General features: G+C 41.5%; 1 protein-coding gene and 1 long non-coding RNA gene across 3 annotated transcripts in view; one reads left to right on the forward strand and one right to left on the reverse strand.

Moving 5' to 3' along the window:
- Nucleotides 1–4,593, reverse strand: part of LOC123979119 — a 20,058-nt gene extending 15,465 nt beyond the window's left edge. For both annotated transcript variants that reach the window (XR_006827152.1, XR_006827153.1), the window contains exons 1-2: nucleotides 4,420–4,593; nucleotides 4,081–4,207 (exon numbers count right to left, since the gene is read on the reverse strand). This is a non-coding gene — a long non-coding RNA (uncharacterized LOC123979119). The remainder of the gene's footprint in view (nucleotides 1–4,080; nucleotides 4,208–4,419) is intronic.
- A 4,608-nt stretch (nucleotides 4,594–9,201) lies between these two features.
- On the forward strand, nucleotides 9,202–18,283 carry LOC123979379 (piggyBac transposable element-derived protein 4-like). The gene is made up of 7 exons (XM_046063286.1): nucleotides 9,202–9,339; nucleotides 9,481–9,605; nucleotides 10,939–10,999; nucleotides 11,146–11,212; nucleotides 13,294–13,389; nucleotides 14,485–15,818; nucleotides 16,981–18,283. Exons 1-7 carry the CDS (start codon nucleotides 9,202–9,204, stop codon nucleotides 17,395–17,397), a joined length of 2,238 nt encoding a protein of 745 aa, XP_045919242.1. The 3' UTR covers nucleotides 17,398–18,283.
- Nucleotides 18,284–18,420: the final 137 nt, after the last annotated feature.

The following is an 18,420-nucleotide window of genomic DNA, read 5'->3' on the forward strand; positions in this document are numbered from 1 at the left end:
ATGAATGCGGCCAAGTACAGGGATATCCTGGACGAAAACCTTTTCCAGAGTGCTCTGGACCTCAGACTGGGCCGAAGGTTTACCTTCCAACAAGACAATGACCCTAAGCACACCGCTAAAATAACGAAGGAGTGGCTTCACAACAACTCCGTGGCTGTTCTTGAATGGCCCAGCCAGAGCCCTGACTTAAACCCAATTGAGCATCTCTGGAGAGACCTGAAAATGGCTGTCCACCAACGTTTACCATCCAACCTGACAGAACTGGAGAGGATCTGCAAGGAGGAATGGCAGAGGATACCCAAATCCAGATGTGAAAAACTTGTTGCATCTTTCCCAAAACGACTCATGGCTGTATTAGATCAAAAGGGTCTGAATACTTATGACCATGTGATATTTCAGTTTTTCTTTTTTAATAAATTTGCAAAAATTTCTACATTTCAGTTTTTTTCTGTCAAGATGGGGTGCTGAGTGTACATTACTGAGAAATAAAATGAACTTTTTTGATTTTTGGAAAATGGCTGCAATGAAACAAAGAGTGAAAAATTTAAAGGGGTCTGAATACTTTCCGTACCCACTGTATTTTACAAGATGAGTTATCAAGATAGCCATTCTTTTATCTTTCATAGGGATAATCTACCAGGAATGTGCACTTGCACATATTATGTAGGGCCACCTCAGCACATTGCGATGCAGCAAAAGTTGAGTAAGGTTCATTGTTGTCTGTATTGACGCAACTGATATCTGTCTGAACTTTGTTTAGCCTAGCGAATCATTGACTTTACCAATTCGTTTTTTCCTTTTGTTGCTGCCTCTGTCTGTTCTTTTCTTCTTGCACTTAACACATGTCACCACAAGGGTGGTTACTCAAGGTGGAGGAATCTAGGTGGAAGAGTAATGTGCGCCTGAATTCACTTGTGCATTACAAATACAGAGTACAGAGCAAGCATGCATGTTGGTCTTCAGCTGTATCTTTTTTGATGTGTTAAAAGTTTGACCTTTAATAGAAAACATGAGATGAACAAAACTTTTGATCGGACCGGCTAGTTCTTTGGCTCGGTGCATCTGGGTGGGTGTGGTTTATTTTCATCATAAATTTGAAAGTGATACTAGCGCTATTTTAAGTCATAGTTAAGGACACTTCTTCTTGACTTTTCTACTCTCATTGTAATTATCTAAACCACACCTGTCAGCTGTTAACTTTAATAGTCAAACTGGTATTAAAACATATTTGCTGCTCAGGGTTTATATGGGGCACATGCATATACAAACACAACCAACACGTGACTTTGCAGCAGCAGATTTTGAATATTGATCTGCATTGAAGGGAATGTGTTTTTGTCGGACCTCTGCATACATATATAGAGTTACATCAGCAACAAGCAACAACACAAGGAAAATAGCTATAAAAACAGTGATTTCTTTTTCCATTAAGTATGTCAGCAAAATAGTTTTGTTGTCTATAAAACAAGTGAAATACCCCACAAAATATTCTGAGCTTTTTCCAGTGTTTTTTTTCTTAAAAAAGATGCGAAAACAACCACCCTCCTGTTCAACCCCCCCCACCCCCCACCCCCCCACCACCACCACCACCACACACCTAATGTGGCTTAATAGCGGTTTTAAAAGTAGTTTTACAATAATGCTCACTCCGCAGCTTGCTCACAAAGCTGGCAGGCTGGCAGGTCAGAGCTTGTGATTGAGTCAATGAGACCATTATGTTCCCTATGTTGCAGCCAGAGCCTATAACCTGCTCAACTGCTGGCCGGGGAAAAGGCCCCACAGGAAAAGCACAGGAGAAACCCACACAGTTGCATAAGCACGCTCACACTTGTTTAAGCACACCAGTATGAGCACATGGACAGAACCTAAATAGACAGACACACTACATACATACTACATACATTCAGACACAACCTTCACAAATGAGCAGGGACACTAACACAAAAAGTACACAGTCATACTGGAGTCCCTGAAAGGCTGCAATGATCGTTGAAGAACAGAAAAAATGTTTCGTGAAAACTAGACTGGCAACTTCCTATTCCAAGTTAGATACGTACTACTTACTGACCTCTTACAAGGCAATAACTATAAAGTCTGGCCTGAGGGTGGCACCAGAGGAAAAGCCAGGGGTTTATCCTTTGTGCAGTGGTCATTTTCAGAACATCTCAGACTCAGCTTTTCATTCATACACTTGTCTCAGCTTTCAACTGTCTAAGCTGGAGCCTCAGCCCAGCTTAGACAGTCTCTTTGGGACTTCCTCTGACAGAGTCTGATGGAAAAGCCATTACAGTTCAAATGTTAGTGTCGAGCACAGTAGCACATTAGTATTCACCTCAAGGAGTCAGCGTAGGTTTATCTCCATCTTGGAGTGCCTTATCTACTGTGTGACATTCCCAGTAGATTTCCATTAAAAGGTTTAGAGAAGTTGACCAGATGTACATTTGCCAAACCAACCTGTTTGTCCTGTGCCACGCATGGACAAACAAAGATGAGAACCATGCTTAATCTGAAGTGTTTTCAATCAGTGTGTTTCAGTTTTACAAGAGAGTGATAAGGACTAAGGACTGGTTGGCAAACATACATCTGGTTGACTTTTCCACCTCAGATAAAGAGCAGCACACACCCTCTTTTCTAAGCTTTGCATTTGGGACTGTCTTCCAAACATAGCTAATCCTCAAGCTGGATCTCTACTTGACAAGACTGATGTAGCTTCTGAGTTATAGTTCAGTGTCAGATCATGGTATGGTACATCCCCCAGTTCGGTCTCTGTGTGGTAACTCCGTAGCTCCTCAATGTAGAATTAGAAATCGAGCTACAACTGTGCTTCAGCTCTTGAGCTTAATACTAATGTGCTAATGTACTCAAAGCTAACACGTGATATATTAGATGGTCAGCATGCTACCATGATATTGTCGGCTTGTTAACATGTACACGCCATTAAAATTCAACCTCTAGGTATTTTCTGGTATTCCATCCAATAGTTGACAAAATATTTCACTCAGGACCAGAGAGTTGGACATCTGCTCTACATTGCTATCTCTAGAGCTACACCACTAGCTTAGCTAAAAAATAGGCCATCCAAAGGGAACAGTTGTTTGACGAGCAGCTGGTTTAAGTTACAATTCAATCGGCATTGTGCAAAACATTTCTATTATTTACCCTGGCTCTAGAACACTGGGAGGATTCGGATTAATTAATCATCTCACTTATTGCAAAATTATATCGAGACTGCCACAGTTAAGTCAAAGGTATAGGCCAAGATAAAATAAAGTTCAGGTAATATTTTTCGAGCTTTGTGATGGACAAAATATTTCTGTGGCAGATTTTATAAAAACACACTTATGTTTAAATGGTTTTGGCTTCAATATGATTCCCAGTGATAACAATTCTCACATAATACAAATAACTGTACAATACCACGGCACAAGGCCGGCCGGCCGGCCCCAGGGTGGGGGAACACTATCAGGGAGATTGGGTGTCTTTTTTTCTTTGCCTCCACATTCATTGCATCTATAATCAGGTCATAACCTAGTTGATGTGTTTATGAGATAAGCCGCTGCACTGCAGGCAAGTACATGTGAAGAGTATAGAGTGGCCGGGCGTGGAAAACCACAGTCACATGATGGACACTGCAGCTCCTCCGACTCAAACCTGAGCGTGGGCGGCGAGTTGTCTTTTTATGTGAAGTATACACATTAGGCTCTATGTAATTACAGAACGAGTGTGGTGTATAATTTGAGTCATCACAGAGAGAGTGAATGAAGTGTGTATGGTGTTACTGTAGTGTGGGAAAGAGGTGTGTGGGTCAATATTGGGAGGGTGGTGTTGTACACCACCAGGGGGCAGTAGAATAGCTCCCAAAGGACCTGTGGGGCTTCACTGTCAGAATGCAGGTCACAATCTAGTTTTCTCCAGTGTCCTCTCTTTCTTTTTGTCCATCTTTACTTTTTCTTCCTCTCATTTAATTTTCTCTCATTCTGCTCACCCTCCCGCTTTCTCTTCCCTCCCTGCTTTCCCCATTTCTCAAAGCACAGACAGTTTGCTTGCACAATTGAGTTATTTTCAGTAAAAAACACCTACCGATTTCTCCACTGCTAACCAAATTGCTGTACATATTTGTGGGTCCACTCATGAGAGATGTGAGGTTGGCATGTTTCGGGGGCGGGATGGAAGAAGTGAGTTGAGTACAGCGGGTGGGTACCCCACCCTGTACCACCAAGAAAAAAGAAATGAAGGGGGAAAAATATTAAATACTGATATTCATTTTTTCAAATACAATTATGGGCACCATCCAATCTTATATCCTATATTCTTTACACAAACACAGCGCACTAGATCGGCTAATTGCAAACTGTTACAAACAAGCTAAAATGGAAGCTGTCTGTGTAGTCTAACTGTTAAGCTTAGTTTTCCACGTACCTTAAAATTTGGCACATTCTTGTAAACTTAGCTGCTGGCGGAGACTCTCTCTCTCTCTACCAGCGGTACCTGCAGTCAGTGAATCACATTAGGAGCAAAACATGCACTTTCACTGCGGCAGCATGCTGGTACTTCTCTCACACACTGGGAGAGACTCGCTTCCCACAGCAAACCCATTGATCTCTGTCACATACACAGGTTACCCAGAACACCTTCCTTAAAGGGGGAGGCTCAGCCAGTAGAGTTAGACTGTCGGCATGCCAACCTAACTTGTTAGAAAACATAGTAACTGTATACCGTGACTAAGTGTTTGTTTACCTTGATAGACAGAGAGAGGCAGTTGCAGAGGAAGTACTCCGATACTTTACTTCAGTAAAAGTACTAAGACCATACTGTACAAATACTCTATTAAGTCCTGCATTGGAAATGTTACTTGAGTAAACTTTTTAAGTATAATGTACTCAAAGTATCAAAAGTAAAAGTACTCATTGCAGAAAAGTAATCATTTCTTAAGTAATTTTATGGACCCTGACCTAGCTACAAGAATGCACTGCAAAAAGTGAGTTCTCAAAAACAAGGGGAAAAAGCATTAAAATGGGGGACATATTGATAAAATAAACAAAATTATCTGCCAAAAGAACAAGAATATTTCATTTGCTACTTAAGGACAGAAAAAATTGAAACAAGTGAAATTCTCTAACGTAAAAGCCGCCTGGTAAGAAGAAATATCTTGTCAAACAAAAAACAAGTATATTTTGCCTTCAATTAAGATAATTAATCTTACTTAGATTTTAGTTTTTGCAGTGTGGGGATCCAACAAACATTTAGTGATGCCAAAACAGTTGACTGGTTCCTAGCATTCATGAAGAGGATTCTATGCATCTCTATCCACACCACACCAGCCTTGTTCGGGCAGTGGGCTTTAATAAAGTAAAAGCGGGTGAATTCTTTGATGGGCTATGTCCTACCAAGCTTAGGAGCATGGATGAGACAGGCATCCAAAGGTCTAGAAACCCCGGCCTGTAGTAGCAACAAAAGGGGCTCGACAAGTCGGGAGGATGACGAGTGCAGAAAGAGAATATAAAGTTACCACTGTGTGTACGATAAATGCTGCAAGGTAATTTGTTCCCTAGAAAGAGAATCCTATTGTCTCACCAACTTTGCTAAGAACACGAATGCCAGAAAGAATGATCCACACATCCTCATACTTGATAGGCACCACTCACATAAAATCAAGCGACAACTTCCAGGGCTGAAAAATGAAGTGTCAAAAACTGCAGGTTCCGGAGTCAGTCCCCATAGACCCTCATATTAAAACTTTTGGGGGGGAATTTTTTTATAACTCCCCTGTTAAAATTATATTATGGCTTAAAGTTATAATTGAGGGGATTTCGCAGTAGCCAGGCTTCATTCGGCCTTGCCTCAACTCCACCAATGCTCCACCTCTTTGCCCATTTTTGTAGTTAAGTGAGTCAGGCACTGCCAACACGGCTGGAGCCTCACACACTGAGCTTCACAATCGCTTTTCAGAAACTTACAGGTGACGTCATGGAGACTATGTCCATGTTTTATACAGTCTATGTATAAAATCTTAAGAGGCTGTTAATCTAGCAAGAGATCTTGGCATAATCTTGATTTCACTACCAGACCACAGCAGCCATCAAATGCAGCCCTTCATCAGGATCTGTTTCACCATCCTGAAGGTGAGCTACAACAAAGTGGCTGAACAATGGATGACCATAAACCATGAGAAGAGGATTACAGGGTTCCCACACATTTTTTCTAATTAATTAATTGTTCCATAATATTTTACCCCATTTCCATGACTTTATTTAAACAGTTTAAAATAGGTAGGTCTATCATAGGATGCAATAGAGAGGCTAAGTCCCTCACCTTGTGGTCGACCACCATAGGACCTTATTTCGGAAAAAATATGTACAGTAGCGAGAGGCAATACATTTTTTTAAATCTTGTTTGAATTGTGCCCTGAATTACACAGGTGATGTTTACAGAGGGATGCACTTGTTCAAAGTCCTGATCTCTGTTGCCTGAAATTGTGTCTAGTTGTTAATTTTTGGAATTCTTCTTCCATTGTGCAGTGGTTCTGGCGGACCTAGCAGCTGGCCACCTTATTTTAGCAGATAAGGGGTTCTTGATCTCAAACATTGAGCCTGTGGGTGCCATAGTAAACCACCGTCCATCCTCAACAAGGGAAAGTTCACAGAGATTGAGGTGAAAGCAACTAAGGCCATTTTTCATCTTGAGAAGGTAAATGCCAGGCTGAAGGAGTTCAGGATTCTGGACCTGATTTCTTCAACTCGAACCAGCCAATGCGCTGGTGCAGCTCTGTTGTGCCTTGGTAAATTTGCAAAACCTACTCATGCTGCTCCCTGTTTAAAAACAAGTTGTTGGAGTATGTTCTTCAAAATTCTGATATGGTTAAGGCAAGGATATTAAATATGTAATTGGATCATTAGCTTCCCTGTACTGGTACAGGTACTGACAGGAGACACTACGGGAATGCTGATATACAGTAAGTGTATTAACAATGTTTGATAATACAACAGTGCAGTGATACAAATTAATTCTGGAAAAAAGGACAGTCTAAAATTAATAATTGGAGGAATGAATGACAGTTCAAGAATAACGACGCTATGAGGATAACTGAGGCTACCATTAGCTAACATCCAGTGGATAAATGGATAAATGGTCACCCAGTGGATGACATGGGTCACACATAAAGTAATAGTTTGTCATTTTCAGATGAGTTTAAAAGACTGGCTGATCAAAAGAAGAAAGACAAGTGATGCCTATGATGACAATGAGGTGGGTCTCTGCTGTCTGGCAGCAATGTTTTGAAAGGTGAGCCAATGGATACACAAATATTTGCAGATACCAACTTTTTAAGTGGTTTTACATGTTACCAATTACAGTTTTATTGATTGTATGTCATACTAGACAGGACATGTGGTGATGCAGGGAAGCTCAGATGTGAGTTGACGCCAGAGAAGAGAAAGTGAACAGGAGCATAGAAGAAAGAAGCAAAGTACAGCTGCTGGTGCTGTACCAGGAGGAGCAGAGGCAGGAGGACAGAAAAGATCAAGGCCAATAAAGACCGGCTGTCGCCACAGCACACCCGGCTACTCATAGGCAATCTGGTTTTAATCCGGGGAGGACGGTGAACCCAAAATTCAAGCCTTGGCTGTACTATACAGCTGACCATGAGTACCACATGTAACATATTGAGCAGTATGGGGCTTGATCTCTCAAATGCTTTAACAATTATAACCACCACCACTTCTTAAAGAATAAAATACATCAAAAATCTTGTTCCCATAGGAATGTCAGGCTTAAATTTTATTCTTCCCACATTTAATAGAAAATCTATTGCTTTGTTTATTTTAAACTTTTGAGCAGGGTGCTCAGTGCTGGGGGGGGCAAGGTGGTTCAGTGGTTAGCACTGTCGCCTCACAGCAAGAAGGTCACGGATTCAAACCCCAGTTGCCCCGGCCTTTCTGTGTGGAGCTTGCATGTTCTCCCCGTGTCTGCGTGGGTTCTCTTCGGGTGCTCCGGCTTCCTCCCACAGTCCAAAGACATGCGGACTAGGTTACTTGGTGACCCTAAATTGTCCTTAGGTGTGAATTTGAGTGTGACTGGTTGTTTGTCTATGTGTGGCCCTGCGATGGACTGGCGACCTGTCCAGGGTGTACCCTGCCTTTCGCCCAATGTCAGCTGGGATTGGCTCCAGCCCCCCGCAACAATGTACACAGGATAAACGGTTGACGATGGATGGATGGGCTCAATGCTGGTTGCTTTTGGCCCTGTTATTCTTGAACACGAGCCATTGCTTGGTGGCTTCAAGAGCCTACCACCTCACACAAATTACGCTGACCTCCTGGAGCTTGATGAACTACGTGGCTGCCAGTATTTTGAAAAGTTAATGGTAAATGTTAATGCTTGCTTTTCTTTAATCAACATCATCACAAAGTTTGTAATATTTAATGTAAGGCACATTTGTTCTCTTTAAGGTCGGGAAGACGTCAAATTACACATCACACAGAATCTTTGATGAGATGTTAGAAATACTGAGCTCTGTCGTTGAGCCAATCCTACAAGACATTAGTGCCTCTGTGGCAAATGGGCCAGAGCTGGACGAGACCACAGATGTGTCTGTTAAGAAAGAGCTTGATGTTCATGTTACGTATACTTTTATTCAGAGGATGACAACAACTTAGACTTTAAATAATTTTGAACGACATATCTATATATCTATATATTTTGTTTAATATGTCTCTTTGTTCATCAGATACATGGAAAAGGAGGGGCTGCTGTACAGCCAATTTCTGGTTTTGGTGACACTCAGCGATGGCAGAGCTGACACCATTGTCAAAGTAGTAAGGGAGGTCCTCACAAAAAAAACATTGCCAACCAGTAGATTAATGGCCTGGGGACAGATGGATCAACTGTCACGATTAGTATGAACTACCAAAATACTAAATTAAGATACTAAATAATAATATAAAACATGCTTGTCCTAAAACAGGGAAAGTGAATGGGGTGGCCAAACAGCTACAGGACACCTTCCCATGGTTGTTTTCATCTGCATGCGCTAACTGCACTGCTGTACGCCAGGCTGCAGCAGAGTGCTTGGACTGGATAACCTAAAGTGAAGGTAATATAAACATAACAATATCTATTCCATGTTTGGGGGCACTTGATATATGACTTAACATGCCTCTAAATATGTGTGAAAGACATACACAAGCCACGTCCATTTCCAACATGCAGCCGTTTCGTGATGGATCCACATATCAATGGCCTGCTGGAGAGCTTGGAGAGGAGGGTCCAGAAATGGACCTTTTAGGGGCCTTCCTTGTGCTCAGCCCTCAGACAGCAACTGGTGATGAGGCAGTTAATGTGGTAAATTTGCAGCTCCTTGCCAGCAAATTTTCACAGAAAAACAAGCAGCAGATGCTAGTTGGGGCATTCAAGGTATCATCAAATGAATTAGGAGTTTTGGGAGTTCTCTTGCCTACATTGATGTTGCGTAATGTCTTTCAGAACATAGACCAGCAGAGCCCGATGCAGGGCCTGTTGTCAGACGTGGGTGAATGGAGGCAGCTCTACCCATCATTGAGCAAGCTGGCTGACAATGGCCTGACCATCCTAGTTTTAGAGTGTAAACTGTGAAAGGGATTTCTCTACAATGAACAGGCAAGGGTACGTAATACAGTTATTTGACTTTTAATGCCCAGTTCAAATCTCACCTGAGTGGGCCCCACATCCACTCGTCTGTTGATTATAATTTTTTTATATACAGGTAAAGACTGACCTGAGAAATTGTTTACAGGGGGAAGACCTTGCCGCTTGTTTGTGCTTGAGCATCAATGGCCCTACCAACAAAAGAGTTTCCTTTTGAGAGCCTTAGAGCTATTCTTTCAGAGTCTTCAAACGATCAAATGCTCTCAGGCAGGATGCCAACAGTGTCACCACTAAAGCTTGATAAAAGTATAATCTTTACAACATAAACAAAATATATTATTATCAACAACCACCCATATACAGTAAAATCAAACACTAATACTAATACTCTGTCGCCATCACATGCATCTTCCCACTCCCTCCCTCTCCCATCACAATCCTCCCCTTCAATTACACCACGAAAACGGTAGTTGGCTGTAACGCTTTAGCATCCACTGTGTTGACTTTTGCAGGCTGAGCCAGCTAACTTCCTGTGTAGCCCTCCGCTAACTTGAATGGGGATAAAATTATATACGTGTGGCTCTTATAGACATTTCAAATGTTATCAACCAAATGGATCACATTCAGATAGTGAAAAGAGTAATTTCGCGTGGGTTGTAACCAGGGCTTGATACAAACTTTTTTCCAAAGTTGCTAGCCACACAGCATTTTCACTAGCCGCATTTTTGTTGTTAGGAAGATACGTTTAATATGATTAAAGTTGACCATGGTGTGCTAAAATGTACTACCATTATCATAAGCTCTTAAAAGGTTGTGTGTAAAACTCCTTTTTTATGAAAACATGTAGTTCTTAAGATAAACACATAAAAAGAGTAGCTTTTATTGTATATAATAAAAGTGCTACATGGGTGTAGAAGATTAATTGAAATGTTAAAAACTAAACTGAAAACAATTACATCAGAAACACTTAAAATATTTATTTATAACAGCAGTAAGTACTGTAATGCAAAGTAGAAAAAATCATCTGCATTAGAAACACAGAGCAAAGAAGAATAAATTATGTGTTGTGATATGACGATATGATGTGATATAAGGACAGCCCTGCTACTATGTTGGGGTTATATTTAAAATACCACCATATCCCTTAATCATGAAGATATCTGTAATTTTAAAAGCACTTTCCTCCTGGCTTTTCTCTTTCTCTCCTTCTTCTGTGCATTTCTTTTCCACACTGGTTGTGCACACACACTCACGCACTGACTGAACGCTGTGTTGATGTGTAGGCTATACCTGTCACGTGTGATGTCATACCATCAGGTTCAAAGCAGGCCGGAGAATGACGGTCTACATGTCTATAATTGCACTGCACGCGCCTGATGTATGTATTCTCCTGCTATTAAAAAAGCTTGCTGTATTATCCCTATTATGAAGTTGATAATTAACAGCAGGTCAAAACAGCTCCCGACGTTCGGTGCTTTAGATGGTCAGCCTGCTAGTGTAATCATCACGTCTTCTTTATTACAGTGTCATCGGTCAGTAGCACAAGACAATAGACTTCACGAATGGACCAATGATCAGACACTTTATGCAGGTAGTAGCCTACTCATGGGAGTTGTAGTGTCACATTCTAATATATTTGTTATTTCAGATGCCTTTTGACAAGACAACAATTTTTCAACAGGCCCCAACGGGCTAGTGGGAGTGACTGTGTTACATGCCACTGCTGAAATCCACTCACATTTGACGGGTTGGCGGGTGTTAATGTCAAGCCCTGGTTGTAATGCTCAAATATATTGATCCACCTTGTTACAGCTGCTGGATTGGCTGCAATTAAAATTTATTTCAAAGCATAAAGAAAGGGGAGTGCAGGGTTATGACATATCCAGTTAGGTAAAAATCTAAAGTAAACATGGGAGACATGTGTAAGGAACTTGGGGGAGGGGGATGTATGGATAGGGAATTGGGGTTAGGGGAAGGTATGCAAAAGGACTTGGGTGGAGTTGAATGTGTGCATGAAGAACTTACGGGGCAGCCTAAAGCTCCCACTAAAGCTAGGACTGGCCCTGTCTGTGACAACAACAACGGCACTCAAAGCGGGGAGCGAAGAAGGAAATAACGGCATTCTGCAGACCATACGGAGAAGGAATGAGGTAGTAATGTAAGAAGTTAGAATAATCAGTGGAGTCGTACGGCATTTGCGAGCTAGCAAAGGCCTCGGCAAAAAGGCCATTAGCCACGTTAGCCTTCGGCTAAAAGGCCTTTAGCTACGTTTGCGAGCCATGCATGCTCAAAAATCGTTTATGCAGTCAGTGAGAATGGTGTGAACTTAATTAACTGATGCAAATAATGCGAAGCTAAGGCAAATGCAGATATGTGTTCACTTAGGAGAGGTAGCGTTAGCAAACAAGCTAATTATCCTGTTGCCGCTAGCCGGCATCTGCAGCTTTGTGTACAGCATGTGCTTCCTTCCGGCTAATGTGTGTAAGGTGGCAACCTCCCACAAATGGAAATACAGATCAGCCGCAGTTAGATATTGGCATGGTTCATCCTCTTCTTGTCCTGCAAAGTAGTAATTGTTTTAGTGGTGATTTTGTTTGAATGAAGCGTTGTTTGTTTTGTAAGTTAATAGTAACTCCTGCTTGATTGTGGTGAGGGGCATATCATTCACCTTACATCATAGGAGTTATCTCCGGGGATTACCACAGCTACCAACATCGCTGAAACTTTTTTTTTTACTCATTCTGCAGCCAAACATGTTAAAATTTCAGATCACTAATGCAAGTGCAACATACAGATACACCCAGTTTAAAAAAGCAATGAAATAACTGGCTCCAAGACCCAAACAAAAAGCCAGTAATGCATTGACCATTTCATTCAAAGTTAAGTAACTTTACCTGAAAGTTTTTACTTTAACCACATTTGAAGCTCAGATAAATTACTTTTGTTGTTTATTCAGATTTACTGGACAAACACTCAATATCCAGCATCTTGGCAACACTAAATGTGTGGCTTCACAGACTGCAAGTGACACAATTGGTGATTAATATTGTCTTTATATGTGGCTCTCTACCTAGGAGCTACTTCAAACCCTTAAAGAAAGCTTGCATTAACATACTGGTTATTGATCACTGAGTCTTATTTCAGAAATGTGTTTTCATTAAGGGGCATACAGGAGGTTGAAACAAACAGTAGGATAAGTGGAGCACAACACATGTCCACTCAAACTTTCCACAACATTCAGAGTTAAGTTGTACACCAATATTAATAATGATGACTTTTAAAGGAAAAACGATAGTTAAGTCAGTATAAATCTTGTTGGAGATACTTCAAATGTTAAGAAAAATGGTAAGGAAGCAAGAGCCCAATATCACAAATCACAATTTGCCTGAAGGGGTTTTACAATCTGTACAGCATTCAACATGCTCTGTCCTCAGATCCTCGATACGAAAAAAAAAAAACCTCGCTCCAAATCACACAAATTGATATTTCCAAAATGGTGCATTTAGGAGACATGGCATAGTCTAAGAAATATATGATTAAATTTAATAAATATGTTTTCTTCAAACAAGTATCTAGTAAATGATTGCTCCAATGTGTTTTAATAGGAGTTGATATATTGTATGATCAGGCTAGCTTTATTTGAGTGTGAATGTTTCCCCCCTCCTTTTCTAGACATAGCCAAGTCCAGGTGTGATGTGCCAGCTCAGCTGAAACTTAAGTTTCCCCAAGATCCTTCAGGGAGGAGCCAGAAGAAACTTTCGACCTCAGGTACAGTGGAGCCACTTTTTTATATAATGTATCTGTGGAAGTAGGAAATAGAAACTAAATGTTATTGAATAAAGCTCCTTCTGATTCTAATAAAATGTCTTAAACTGTAATAATAATTGTACACAAGTTGGATTTACGATTGACAGCTGATAGGAATAACTAGTTATTTCTACAATCGCCTGAAAAATACAAATTAGACTTACTTGTTACTCAATGGTGGGGTGTGCGATTGTGGAGAAAATAAACACCATGATAAATAAAACGATATAGAGTGAACAACAACACAGCAAATAATGTAACTAACTAAAGTTAGCTACATTGGGCTAACATGCAGAGAGGACAAGACTGTCCCAGAGCCAGCACACCAGCTCCAGACAGCAATACTCACAACTCTCCTGCTACTATAGCCAACATGATAGCAACAGCATATCTTGGCAAACTGGAAAGTAAGCTGAATGTCCGTGGGCAAGTCATTTAACTTTACCTGACAAACAAATCGCTGGAACATATGGAATAGTGTTTGCGGTGTGTGTGCCACTTTGTCCAATCGAATGAGTGGAGAGACAGGCCCTCAGTTGTGCTGACGGAAGTTTACAGTTGCTTTGATTGTCCGGAGACTGCAACAAACCAACTGGTGGGCTACTACCAGCGGTATCTCCTCTTTCTGAGGGTCTCATGTGCCCACACGGATCTCCCTTTCCCTGTCTCCTGCATGTTTGTACACCTCTCGCCCTCAAACAATGCCAGAGCAGGCACCGTCCCTTTGTCTGTTTCATTAAAGCAGATGTTTTTAGCAAAAAAAGAAGCAGACCTGTGAGTTGTGAACAAGTTTCTGCTAATATGTTATTATTTAGCGGCTAACAAAGATTACAGATCGCTGTTGTGATCATTTTTGATGATGATTCAATTTAGCCTTGCTTTAGCCTGTTTTTTAGGCTGCAGAGGGAGAGTAGATTAGGGCTTTCAAATGTAACACATTAATTTATTTAGAAAACAACACTTTATAAAACATTAACTCTTAATTTAATGATCTTTTATGGCAAAAATGTAATGGCTTTTCTGAGCAAATATTGACATGTGATTGTTGTTTTGCAGCCAAAAGTATAACTATATGCAGCTTAGGGGTTGGTCATTTCATACCTGGCAAGATGGAGAAACGGTCCACAACGGAAGACGCTTTGGAGAGAGTTGTGCAGCCTGATGACAGCATGCAGGACTCAAATGAGAACGCCTCCGAAACTGAGGATGAAACAAACACAGGTGATGATGTCAATTTCGAGCCAAATTCTGATGCCTCCGATGCCTCTGATTCACCCAATGACGCCACTGAGATGGTGATGGACACGGAGGAGACATCAGCTCAGGAATGGAAATCAAAACATGGGAAAATTGTCTGGTCTCCCACTCACTACGAGACGCTACGCTACACTCCATACAAAGTTCTCACCCCGGGACCCACACGATACGCCATCTCTCGGATCAGCACTGTGAAGTCCTGCTTCGATCTCTTCATGACGGAGGAAATCATCCAGCTTGTTCTGGATATGACAAACCTGCATGGGAGACGTTCGACCACAGATTGGAAAGACATAGATGCCACTGACTTGCAGGCATACTTTGGACTGCTGATTCTGGCCGGTGTATACAGGTCACGCAACGAGGATACCCGCAGCCTGTGGGATGACCACACAGGACGGGCCATCTTCCGGGCCACCATGTCCCACCGTACATTCAATACTATAAATTCAAACCTGCGATTCGAAGACAAAAAGACACGAACTGCGCGTCGTAAGGACGACAAGCTGGCTGCCTTTCGGACCATCTGGGAGAAGTGGGTGCAGCGCCTCCCTCGTCTGTTCAACCCGGGCCGGGATGTCTGTGTAGATGAGCAGCTTGTTGCGTTCAGGGGCCGCTGTGGATTCCGCCAATACATGCCCAGCAAACCTGCAAAATATGGGTTAAAGATCTGGGTCACCTGCGACGTCAGTACATCATATGCATGGAAGATGCAAATCTACACGGGAAAATCTGCTGACGGTGCCCCGGAGGTGAACCAGGGAAAGAGGGTCGTCCTGGACATGACGGAGGGGCTCAAGGGGAACATTGTGACTTGTGATAATTTTTTCACCTCTTACGCACTGGCAGAGGAGCTTCTGAGAAGGAAAATGGCCCTGGTTGGTACAATTCGTAAGAACAAGCCAGAGCTTCCCCCGAAGCTGCTGAACATAAAGCACAGAGCGCCCTTATCCTCCCTCTTTGCCTTCACCAAGACGCACACATTGGTGTGCTACGTACCAAAACGGGGGAAGAATGTAACGCTCCTCAGCACGAAGCACCGCGAGCCAGCTCTGAGTGACTTCGACCACAAGAAGCCAGTGATAATTACCGACTACAACAGCTGCAAAGGAGGTGTCGACAACCTAGATAAGGTAATGTGCTGTTATGCATCAATTACCAAAACACTTATTTATTCTTACTTAATTTATGTGCTTGTTTGATATATTTAGTGTTATGTTTAGTGTTTTAATTTGTTCTTTATTTCTAGCATTTATAGAAAGTTTGATTGATATATTTGTATGACAGTGGTTCGCAATAGGCCCACTAGCAATAATATCTGGCCCACGGCCAGATTATATTGATAGCAGCTGGTGCTGAAATAGATCTCTCATGCCAGCAACAGTTACTCACATAATGAGGGCTGACGCTATCGATTATTTTAGCTATCGAGTAGATACAGATAATTTTATCAAGTAATCAGATAAGAAATACTTTTGCTTGGCGCCCTGGTTACGGGATCAGCTGTGTAACCCATATCACTGTAACTTTACAACCCAAACACACAAACATTAAGATTACGGTTACCTTGTTTAGGGTCCGCTGCGTAGACTGGCTGTTGTGATAGGCTAGTTCTTTTTTACAGTACACACTGTACAGAGTTGTTGTTGTTGTCTTTTAGCTTGAAATGAGCCATAGTTTGGACATTTTCTGTCTTTTTCCTCTGGTCTGTCTGTCAGCTTCAGTCTTCCTCTGTTTGCATCTTATCACGTCCTCTTCACTTGTCCAAAGTGCCTACAAAATAAAAGTGTGAGAAGGTTTTCAGCAATGCTTTACTTTCAGTTGAGATTGAGAGCTCTTACTTTGAAATGTTCTGAGGAACATTCAAAAGAGTGTGGCTTGCTTGACACACCTCTGAAATAGCGTTGGCAAATGTAAGTCCACTGAATGAGAAGCACAGAAATTTCTTCTGCCTGGGAATCCTGGCAAATGAAAATAAGCATCCATAGGTTGATGGATGTGGACCAATCGTCGGGACTCACACTCCAGCACATTCTTTATTGTGAGCAGATGAAACGGTCTCTTCATAATTAATTAGTTGAAGAGGGAGACAAAAGATTTTTGCGTGATGTAGGGATCGATCACACAACCTTGAGATTGAGAGTCCTGTGTTCTACTAACAGAGCTAACCCGTCAAACCGATAAATTAAATTATAATTTGACTGTGTTCTGGCCTGCCATCTAATGGCTTGAAAAACTTGGTGAACACTGGTGTATGATAAGGAAGAATATTTTAATAATTCTTTTCTGTTGCAGTGTGTTGGCACCTACAGCTGTCGGAGAAAGTGCTATCGGTGGCCACTGGCTCTCTTCTACAACATGCTGGACGTCTCTGCCTACAACGCATTTGTGCTTTGGACAGCTGTAGATCCCTCCTGGAACCAGGGCAAGACCTATAAACGGAGGCTGTTCCTAGAGGAGCTGGGGAAAATGCTGGTGTTGCCACAGATGCAACGGAGACGGCGCCTCCCCCACACATCATCCTCTGCTGCCATGGTCGAGGGTATGCAGAACCCAGGGGAAAGGGATCCAGACAGCACCACCAGCAAAAGGAGAAGGCCGTGTAACTTCTGCACTAACAAAAAGGCAAAAACGTCCACCACTTGCATCAACTGTGGCAAATATATCTGCAAAGTCCACACAACATCATACTGCCGCAACTGCTGCAGATGAACGGAACTCTCTCTCTTTTTCACACACACACACAAGGCCTATAGCTAACTCTGTATTTTTCTGGGCTTTTTAAGTATTTCTTAATGTTGAATTAAAGCAACGAATTGCTAAAATGACTTGTACAAGAGTGTTGTTTGGCATCACCGCGCCAGCAGACGTGAACCGCTGTGTGTGCAGCTTTAATCACACAATTAACCCTTGCTGCAGTCACGCTGTCTGCTACTCCAAAAGTGGTCTTGCCTTGCTCGCAGTTTATGATAAGGGATCTCATCAGGGCGTTTAGCCTGAGTCCAAAATAAATATGTTTGCATGTATTAGAGAGATGTCACTCTCCTCTAGGTCATTGTGGTGATAAATATACCTATACCTTAAAGGTATTGACCGAAATAACCCAGTACCAAATAATATTGAAACTTCTCCAGTTAACAATAACTGCATTCGATTCTTTGTTTTATTTAATTTTTTTAATTGTGTGGTTTTGTTCGCAGCAACACTCCAAAGAAAGAGAAGGGCATGCCTTCTTGTAAACATTAACTTCTATGTAATATGTCTGTCAATTTTGTATTACAGCTTAGTCTGAAAACATTGATAAATTACACAATCTTAGTCTTTATCTTTTTTTAAGTATGACTATTGATATGTATGATATGTTTTGTTCTGTATCTTCTGCACAATGGTCAAACCTTTTTTTGTAAATTCTCACTGTCTTTTTAAAAATATATGTGCAAATAAACTAAAACTAATTGTTTTCTGTCATGCCATATGTAGCTTTTAGATTAGGATTTATTGTTTGGATGAACTTTAGCAATGAGTGTTAGAACACTTGTCAGGTAATTCAAGGCAAAACTATAAAGATACTGCATTTGTGCGATTCCAATGCAATAAAACTGAACTGAAAAAGAGTCATTTCAATATAGGGCATGATTGTATATTTGAATCAATATCACTTGTTTTGGTACAAATAAAGGTGACAACAGGTGTACTGGAGAGGCAACAGCAAGACAACCCCCCCCCCACCCCAAA

This window comes from Micropterus dolomieu, linkage group LG11 (assembly GCF_021292245.1).
Source record: "Micropterus dolomieu isolate WLL.071019.BEF.003 ecotype Adirondacks linkage group LG11, ASM2129224v1, whole genome shotgun sequence".
Taxonomy (NCBI): Eukaryota; Metazoa; Chordata; class Actinopteri; order Centrarchiformes; family Centrarchidae; genus Micropterus; species Micropterus dolomieu.

Bases quoted from the DNA above. Each gene is read 5' to 3' on its own strand.
- LOC123979379 (XM_046063286.1), top strand. From the start codon at position 9,202: ATGCAGCCGTTTCGTGATGGATCCACATATCAATGGCCTGCTGGAGAG. The intron at 9,606-10,938 runs GTGAAAGGGATT...TCATACCATCAG, and splicing joins CTAGTTTTAGAGTGTAAACT to GTTCAAAGCAGGCCGGAGAA. The intron at 15,819-16,980 runs GTAATGTGCTGT...TTTCTGTTGCAG, and splicing joins GTGTCGACAACCTAGATAAG to TGTGTTGGCACCTACAGCTG.